General features: G+C 28.6%; 1 protein-coding gene across 1 annotated transcript; it reads left to right on the top strand.

Annotated features, from left to right (window-relative positions):
* The first annotated feature begins 1,744 nt into the window (after window positions 1-1,744).
* Window positions 1,745-6,054, top strand: LOC123910873 (cystinosin homolog). The gene is made up of 8 exons (XM_045962154.1): window positions 1,745-1,990; window positions 2,711-2,843; window positions 3,511-3,600; window positions 3,699-3,823; window positions 4,913-4,955; window positions 5,077-5,194; window positions 5,287-5,336; window positions 5,835-6,054. Exons 1-8 carry the CDS (start codon window positions 1,872-1,874, stop codon window positions 5,946-5,948), a joined length of 792 nt encoding a protein of 263 aa, XP_045818110.1. The 5' UTR covers window positions 1,745-1,871; the 3' UTR covers window positions 5,949-6,054.
* Window positions 6,055-10,300: the final 4,246 nt, after the last annotated feature.

The raw sequence follows: 10,300 nt of genomic DNA, 5'->3' as shown, positions 1-10,300 counted from the left end.
TCATCCATACAAAATTTTAAAAAAATTGAAAATCATTTGATGTGTTATTGAGATCCATCAAGATTAACGGTTTATGAATTTTTATTGAATACCGTTAATCTTGATTAGTCTTAATAACACATCAAATGATTTTTAATTTTTTAAAAAAATTATATGAATAATCTATATGATATAAATTTTCAATCCAACAGTGAATTTTGTAAAATTCGTATTCGTCATAAGATTATTGATAAGTGGTGCACCATGTACCACTTGATCAACTTGTTCACGATAGAATTCGTCGTTTGTAGCTTACATATTCACTTTTAATGTTTCTAATGAAAAAGTTGTGAAGGACAAATTGAACAGAATGGAATCCAGTGTAATTGAAATATAATTACTCTCTTCATCCCACATACTTATTTGTGATTTTTTTTAAGCAGCAAGATATATTAATAAGTCACCCTTTGAAAGTGTAACTTACTTTCGCATAGGTTTATGAATGGATCCGGATTCCGTGCAGTCGGTTTGTTGATGCAGTCATGAATTCACGCAATTTATAATCGTTCGATCAAGATCGGATGGTCATGATTTAAAGTTTGTATTAGTTGACTGCATTTGTTTAAACCGTTCGATCACGATCAGACGGCTATAAAGTGATTGCATAGAAAAATCAACTGCACAAAATCCATTTCCGTTTCTGAATGTGTGAAAATGGTAAATACATCCCCAATAATTTATTTATTTACTTGAAGAGATATATATATATATATATATATATATATATATATATATATATATATATATATATATATATATATATATATTTGTGTAACATTTGAAAGTTAATATTATATAGATCATTTATGTTCAATTTTAAAGAAATTTAAAATCATTTGGTATGCTATTGCAACCCACCAATAATTATTATATAGAGTGATCAAATTACACTGGTGTACAATTTGAGTAATGTTACATTGCGTTTTAACGAATATAACTTTTACAAAATTCACCGTTAAATTGAAAGTTTATTTCATATAAATTATGTTAAAATTTACAAAAATTTAAAATCGTTTAACATGTTATTGAGACAGATAAAAAATTAATGGTATTCTATCACAAAAAAAAAATTAATGGTATTCAATAAAAACACTATAAACCGTTAATTTTGAAATCCAAACAAAGACAAAGTTCCACACAAGAAAAATAGGAGCTAAGCAAATACAATAATGACTAATCTTCGTCGAGGAACCTGAAGTACACATGGTGGATTCTCCCCTCCCAATTAAATTTTTTCCATAGGAATGTATGAAACGATAAGAACCTTAACAAACTAAAAACCAAACCCAATCTGCCAAAAGCCTGACAAACAAAGGCCAAAACCCCTTCCCTACGATTCAAAAAAGCACCGCCCAAATGAACCAATCTCCTAAGGTTATCGACTTGCATTCAGAGCTATGAAGAGCTAACTACAAATGCATGAAAATAGGCAAAATAAAATACAAAAAATGCCAGCTATAAACTACGGTAAAAAGTAGCAAAGAAAACAAAATCAGCAACACGAAAACGCGTATAAAAAAGATGCTCAATACATAAAAAATAAATAAATCTCATTATAAATTAAATATAGCTATTTTTTCTCTAACAACCAATAAGTCTCCACACACACTACAAATAAATAAAAAATGTGACAATTCATTCCTAAGTTTGTGTTACTTTTAACCATAATTAATTTCACACTCCTTATAACATATATATAGCTCACATATATAAGAGAGTTACTTCAAAGTATACACATCAAAATTTTGGGTTTTGGTGAATTTTTTTTGTTCACCAATTCCCACATTGTTTAGAGTTTTGGGTTTTGGTGATTTTTTTTTGTTTCCTTTCCAATGGCTTCTTGGCATTCGGTTCCAATTCACGTGGCTTATGAAGTTTTGGGTTGGTCTGCATTCTTTTCTTGGTCTATTAGTTTCTACCCACAAGTTATCTTGAACTATCGTAGGAAAAGGTATGTACCCTAATAATTCATTTCCTCATACTAATGTTAATTTTTTTTCCTCTCCATAGAGTTTCACTCAATGGACTCAAAGATGGTATATTTGAAGCTACTTCATTTTCTAATGATGTTAATTAGTTTATTATAGCTTGGTTATAGCTCCATATAACTTGTTTTTTTTTTTTGAGAAATTTTGAGAATTTTCAAACACATGACCCTTTTGGCTTAAATACAATATTTAGAATAATTTAGTTTGTAAGTGTAATTTAGTTTGAAGGGGTGTTCACAATATGACTCAAATACTACTTAGAATAATTTAGTTTGCAAGTGTATCCCTTGTTTGTTCTCATTAGTGCCACACGTTTATCATAATAACAAGTACTAGTTCATTAGTAAATTAATGAGAAGTTTAAGGAAAGTATAGTGCACGTTTAACTAAAAAAATAGAAGGAATTTATTTTTATAAAATAAATTCAAATAATAATGATGTATAGGTGCAACGTTCCAAAAAAGAAATTGTGGTGTTTTCCTATTTAATAGACAACAAGTTTAATTTGCTAAAAAAAAAAAAAAAAGACAACAAGTTTGGTGAAAAAAACTATGTTTTTCAAAAAAAAGTGTTAAAAAGTACTCAATTCTAATATTCATGTACTATAAAGTCCTTTTGATTTTTTTTATTATTAATTACTTATTAATTGATTTGAGTTTTGTTATTTTCTAATGGTTAATTAGTGTTGTGGGGTTGAACATTGATTATGCGGTGCTAGACATGGTGAAGGAAATTTTATACATGATATACAGTGCCTCTCTATACTACAGCCCCGCTGTTCAAAAGCAATATGGAAATAAATATGGTCAAACACAGGTAATTTAGTTTTTTTTTTTTTTTTTTTTGTGATTATATGTTATGTGATATTAACTTTTTATATATTTAAATAAAAAAATGTTATTTTAACCAAGACATAGGCTCAAGTGTTTAGTGAACCTCTTATGAAGAATAGTTCGAAAAGAATCCAAGTTCAATATTTTATGGATTTTTTTTAATATATTTTACTTATCTTGCAATCAAACCCTAAATTACTAAAGTTCCTTACTTCTTTCCTACCTTTTTCCTAGAAACTAGAAGGTTAACAAACAAAAAAAATGTGTTTTTTTTCCATTCATATATGTATGAGGGTATATGAGTTCTAGAACTTGAACATGTATAATCCTAAAATTTCAATTTGAATTCTAGAAGTTGAATTTGTAAAATTCATTTAGGTGTTCGCAGAACTAAAATGTATAAATTACATGCCCAAGCTCTGGAACTTGAGTGTGTAAAATTCTAAAATTTTCAAATTTGTATTGAAAGTTCTAGAACTCGACTTCTAGAACTCGAGCAAAGTATTTTTGAAAATTCAAAAGAGATGTGAGAGACGTAGAAATGGCAAAAGAAATTCTAATATTTTTTTCCGACATTCTAATATACTCCTTTTTTATTTTATTTTTGATATAATGTCTAGAGAACTAAACTTTTTTATTTCATTTTTCAGATGAATCCTGTGGCATTAAATGATATTGCATTCGCAGCCCATGCTGTACTGCTTTCTTCATTTCTTGTGTACCAGATTTCAATTTATGATGTAATATATATTTCTTTTTCTATACACCCTCATTAATTATTAATTCTTTGTTTATAATTAATGATTATTGTGCTAAATGTTGCAAGTTTCACATGTAGCGTGGAAATCAAAAACTCTCTAAGATGGCTATAGGACTCACAACTATTGTGTTCTTAACATCAACAGTTTGTGTCTGCATATCTTTGTCTCATCATCACTGGCTTTGGTTAATCTCCATCTTCAAGTATGTATATTATATGTTTCTCTAGTTGTTTGATAAATTAGCTATTCTAATTTATAGATTTTTAATCTATTTTTATATAAGAAAGTGCTAACAATTACTGTTTGTTTGACACTTAGAGTTTTATCTAATATGCACAAGTGAAACGAGTCTTTCATCATGCACAAATTTGTTTTAATAATTAGATCAATAGTTTTACCACTGAAATATGTTACATCATATCTCTTTTGGTCCAATGATAACACATATCGATCCAATGGTTAAAATAAATTTATACATACTAAAAGACTTGTTTCATCTATATACACGATAATCTTGACCTATTAAAGAATCAAATATGACAATAATATCCTGAAGATTGTGTACTTTAAAAAGTAAAAAAAAAAAATTAATATAAAATTTCCTCTTAAATAAAAGGATACATTTAAATATTGCTGAGTTCTGAATTCAAACATGTGTTAAACAGTTAAAATGTATAATAAAGAATAAATAGAAATTACAAAAAACTCAAGAATAAATAAAAATTATTTGTATACGAATCGATAATCACCGTCCAAAGCTTACACACAATTGCGAGTTCTAAATTCAAACATGTGTTAAAATGTTCAGTCTAACAATATCGTCCATTGCCGGTTGGAGTAGGTCCGGCGAACACTCTATTTTCTATTTTTCTTTAAATATTTTGAATTAATAATTTTATATTTTTAAACTAAAAAATCCTGAATTTTGAAAAATCCATTTCTTCTCTTAATTTTAGGGATTATTATGAATACAATGTAGGCAGTATTGAAGCTTACACGCACTTTTGGTCCTTTTGGTTCTCTAGAAAGAAAATAGGATAAAAGAAAATTATGCAAAGTATCTATGCATGGGAGGAAATAAAATTACGCAAATCAATACATGAATTTAGACTAACTTTAGTCCAAGTTCATGCATAGGTACTTGCGTAATTTTTTTTTCTCTCACTTTCTTTCCAAACAACACCCAAATTTGGCCCATAATTCTTAATAAGTAGATACAGTATTAATCAATGCAATCTTTCATAAATTGTTACTTTTGTTCTAATTTATGTTTAAATTTATCATGTTACAGTGTCATCCAAGTTGCTTTGACAATTATAAAGTACATTCCCCAGGTGAGGGATTTATCCTAATTTGCATTATTTTCAATCAAACTATTGGATTTTTTATTTTAAAAAGCTTTAAATTAATTTATAAATATGTTTATTACATTAAAATATTTGGTTATAAATATAGGCAGCAATGAACTTCATGAGAAAAAGTACTGAAGGATGGAGTATTGGATTGGTTTTGCTGGATTTTTTTGGAGGAGTAACAAACTTTTTGCAAATGATTATGCAATCGGTTGATCAAGGTGTGTTATCTCTAATTAATTTACCAACCCTTTTTCCTCTCATTTTGTACTCTAAAATATGAATTGACATTTATTACATTTTTGTTCTCTAGGCTCTTGGAAGAACTTCTATGGGAATATAGGAAAACTTTTGGTAGCAGTGGTATGAAATGAAATATTAATCTCTTATCTTCATATAATTTTTTTGTTCATATCTCCTTCCATTAAATATTTTGCAATAAAATTCCTTGCATTCATTTTATTTTTTGTCCTCATGAGCATAACTCTCGGTTAATAGAGAAATCATATTATATATGCAGTCATCGTAGTTTGAATATGTTGTTTCAGATATGTCATTTAGGTTTGTAATTATTTGCACCATTATCCTTTCATTACAAAAATGATGATGTGGCAACATCTTTAATATGTTATTTTGATCCAAAAAATTTCATGATCTGTTTTAAAATATGTTTTGGTTACAACCAATTTTAGAATATGTTTGATATTTTTAATTCTTATTTAAAATTTTAATGACAAGACTATCACATAATTTTAATTTATTTAATTTCATGTTTTCAAATATTTATACATAAATATTTAATCCTTAAAAATTATGTTTAAATAGTATTGCTAATTTTGATGGAAAATTTATTCATTGCAGGTGTCTATATTATTTGACATAATTTTCATATGCCAACATTATTGCTTATATCCTCCCAAAGATAACATGTCAAAAGATCAACAATTATCAGAGAATGCTATGAATGAAGTTTAACCATAATGTTCACTATGATTTGTTAGCTTCACTATAATGTTCGCCACTTGTAAATATAATTAGTTTTTGTAGCTGCATTAGTATTTTTTCAATTCAAAAGGATTGATTTAGGAACATATGGTTTTTTGTTTGTAACTTCTTTTTCTTTTATTTTTATTTTATTAATTAGTATTTTTTTTTCTTCAGTTTCTAACTTATGTTCGATGTGCTTTTGGATGATTAGATTATTTTGTGACATCTTTAATAACCTAAGCTTTATTCTTCCTTTTAATTAACAATTTTAGTCAACTAAAACCTTGTGGAATGTTTTAATGATAATTTGTATAACACCAATAAAACTTATTGACAAGAAAGATATATATTTAACTTAATAATTAGTTGTTTCCTCTTATATGAGATTACTTGGATTATTAACTGAACTACTTGCATAGAGTCTGAAATCCAACACTAGTGACAAAACTCGAACTTCACTCATTCAGAGTCTTCACCTAGTTAAGAGTCAAAGTCTCGCTTCGTTTAGCGTCCTTTATGTGAGGCATTCCATCATCTTCAGATACAACTTTTTTTAATTTTCGGCACACTTAACAAACACGTTAGTGCATAAAATTGTTCTCTCATATTTTGTTGTCATCAAAACTCTCAAGTTAGATAGTTGCAGAACCAACCTTATTCCAACAGTTTCCTAGGAGAATTTCAACACCTTCTATCTAAGATTGAGGAATTAGGCATGCTACATTGGAATTTCAACAACTTGAAACTTTCTTAAAGGTGAAACGCAACTCTGGCAAACAATTACAACAAACGTTTCCTATAGTCTCCTAGGAAAATGAGATAGTTAATCAATGGGTTCAAATCTTTGGTGGTCGCTTTGATTCAATTATTTCGGGACAACTTCACCAAATCACCCTTCTTTTGCGGATAATATATGGGAGTTCCTTAGTAAGCTTATGTCATATCCCAATTGAATATTGTTTTAAGAAAGATTTAAATCGAAAAAGGGCGCAACTTGGACAACTTAAGTTCTCAGGAGAACTCTGACGATGATCTTTAAGAAGTAAGAAAAACTTGGGAGTTGGATAAGCAGTTTGGCCTTTACGTAAAATTGGAGGATAAAACTCTTTAAAATCTATCTAAACCACGACGAGACACACAAAAAAGAATTACCCCAAAATTTTAGGATAAAGTTCTTTGAACTTTTATTTATTCTGTGTTTTCAAGTGTTACTCTCCTTCTAAGGTGTTATGGTGATTTTTTTTTTTTTTTTTTATATTTTCCTTTAGGGTCTCCATTTTGTTAGAAGTTAATTTTGAGGTGCTCCCTTTGAAATTTTGACATTTTATTCGTAGGTGTAAGGGTGATTTTTTTTTTTTTTTTGCACTTACCTTTTCTCTTTCTAACCTTTTAGTTAGATGGTATTGGTAAATTCATAATTATTGAACGAAAAAAAAGTCATAAAGAAGAAGAAAATATATGATCATTCATATAATAGTTTAAAGATGCAAAAGGGTGTCATAGGAAAAGGGTCACTCCTCTTAGTATATATATGGTTAAGTTTTCCACTTTTCCAATGATCGTGCATTGACCGACCTTTTTGCATCTTTAAACTGCCATATGAATGATTATACATTTTCTTCTTCTCTATGACATTTTTTTTCGTCCGATAATTATGAATTTACTAATACCATCTAACTAAAAGGTTATATGGTATTGTCCAAAAAAAAAGGTTAGAAAGAGAAAACGTTAAGTGGAACAAAAAAAAATCACCATCACTCCAACAAATAAAACATCAGAGCACTTCAAAATTAACTCCTAACAAAATGAACACACTAAAGGAAAATCTAAAATAATCAAAATCACCACAACACCTTAAAAGGAAAGTAACACCTAAAAACATCGAATAAATAAAAGTTCAAAGAACTTTATCCTAAAGCTTTGAGGTAGTTCTTTTTCTTGTGTCTCATCGGGGTTTAGATAGATTTTAAAGAACTTTATCCTCCGATTCTACGTAAAGGCCCAATTGCTTAACCATCTCACAAGTTTTGCTTGCTTCTTGAAAGTCATCATCGGAGTTCTCCCGAAAACTTAAGTTGTCCAAGTTGCTCCCTTTTTTCCGATTTAAATCATTCTCAAAACTATCTTCAATTGAGCTATCACATAAACTTTCTAAAGAACTCCCTTTATCCGCATAAGAAGTCTGATTTAGTGAAGTTGTGCCTAAATAATTGAATCAAAGCGACCACCAATAAAGATTTGAACCCATTGATCAACTATCTCATTTTCCTGACAGACTATAGGAAACATTTGTTGTTGTTTGGGATACTTGCAGCTTTAAGAAAATCCTAAATTATTGAAATTCCATCGTAGCATGTCTAAATGCTCAATCTTAGATGGAAGGTGTAAAATTCTCCTTGAAAACTGCTTGGTTTTCAAATCCGCGCGGGTAGGAAATCATTGCATTCATGACAGATTCAACAACAACGTCTCACATGTTGTTTCCTTGAAAATCACCAGCTCAATTACATGTGAGTGATTAATCTCTCCACTATTCCAATCAAAGTATCATCATTAACTACCTCGTTCTATTTTATTGAGTCTAAAATATGTGTCTTTTTTATTGGCTTTCATCACAGTTTAATCTAGTTCGGGGATTAGTTCTAGCATTAAATAATTCTAGTCTCTTCTCGATTGCAATTGCGGGAGATCGAACTGTGTTCCTTCCTATAAAGTTAAGCGTCAATCACCATTAAACCAATTAACAATTAGTTAAATGTTATAATTTTTGTATGGGTACAAACGATAAAATACCATTAATTATATAAATAAAAGAACCAAAATTTTGGGACAAAAATAAAAAAATTAAAAGACCAAGATTTGAGGCCGAGGGAGTATAAAATAAAGCATAATGTTTTTATGTTACCATTTTTATTAGTACGAAAAATTAGTATATCTATTTACTTAACAGTTAAAAGTTACTATCATGTTCTCTATCCTTTATCTATAAATTTTTATTTATTAATTGAGTCAGCATTATTATATTGGGAGAAATAGATCTCACGAACATATTTTGCCACTCAAAAAAAAAAAAAGTTACAAACTTCACGATAAAATCAGCATAACAAAATTGGTTCTTTATTGTTTGCATCATCGATCTAACAAGAATCTCTCTCTCACACACACACACACACACACATATATATATATATATATATATATATATATATATATATATATATATATATATATAGAGTTAGGAACTTTATTTTGACACAAAATCTAATCCGTTCATTTATTTTAATCTAATGGTTGTGATCAATTCACTTAAAATATCATGTAATTGTGTTTCTAGTGAATTAATTTCTAATTATCTATTTTCTCTCAACTAAATCCCTAATTCACTGTGTTTGGTTTTAGATCAATTTGATACATCTTTTTCTCTGAACCCTTCTCTTTAATGTCGTCCATCTCACACATAGAATTTCTTCCTTCTTTCTATTTTTCTTCTTTCTTGATGCAAGCTTTATAGTCTTATATTTCTTGGTTTGTCTCATCAAATTTACTGCCACATAGAGAACATTAGCTACGGCCACGTCTAAACATTTCACCAATTCCCTCGGTGCAATACCACTAGTATACATGATAAATTAAAATTCATGGTTGTATTGAAGCGATTAATTATTAACCTTTAAGCCTATATTGTGATTAAAATTCATGGTTCGTTCTTTTACAATCTCTACTCTCCATACATGTATATACTGTGATTGTAGAATGTTTTTCACGATCTAATCCCTATTCCCTATCCATGTTCTTCACCGATGGGAAACAAGATAGAAGAGCGTTTTGAGGTTTTTTTTGTTACAGAGTTTTTTTTTTTTTTTAAGATTTGGTCGAGAGAAAACAGATAATTAGGAATTACAATAATTCACTAGAAACACAATTACATACTATTTTAAGTGAATTGATCACAATCATTAGATTAAAATAAATAAACAGATTAGATTTGGTGTCAAAATAAAGTTGGACACCTGGTGTCAACGGATCCTAACTCATATATATATATATATATATATATATATATGGGTAAATAGGGTTTTACCCCCCTGCAAAATATGAGAGTTTTGTCTTACCCCCTGCAAAAAAAATAATTGTGATCACCCCCCTGTAATATCAAGATTCCATCGTTTACCCCCCTAAGTGCCGACTGGACATGGAATCTTATTTTTTTTATGACATGGCATGCATGTGTGGATTTTAATTCATTTTTTATTAATTTAATTATTGACATATAGATAAATATATTACCTATTAATTTTTTTTTTAAAAAAAACTAATTTTTTTTTTTGCTTCAAAAAAAA

This window comes from Trifolium pratense, linkage group LG2, assembly GCF_020283565.1.
Source record: "Trifolium pratense cultivar HEN17-A07 linkage group LG2, ARS_RC_1.1, whole genome shotgun sequence".
Classification (NCBI taxonomy): Eukaryota; Viridiplantae; Streptophyta; class Magnoliopsida; order Fabales; family Fabaceae; genus Trifolium; species Trifolium pratense.
Note: the sequence above shows the minus strand (reverse complement) of the source record. Positions and strands in the feature narration are given on the sequence as shown.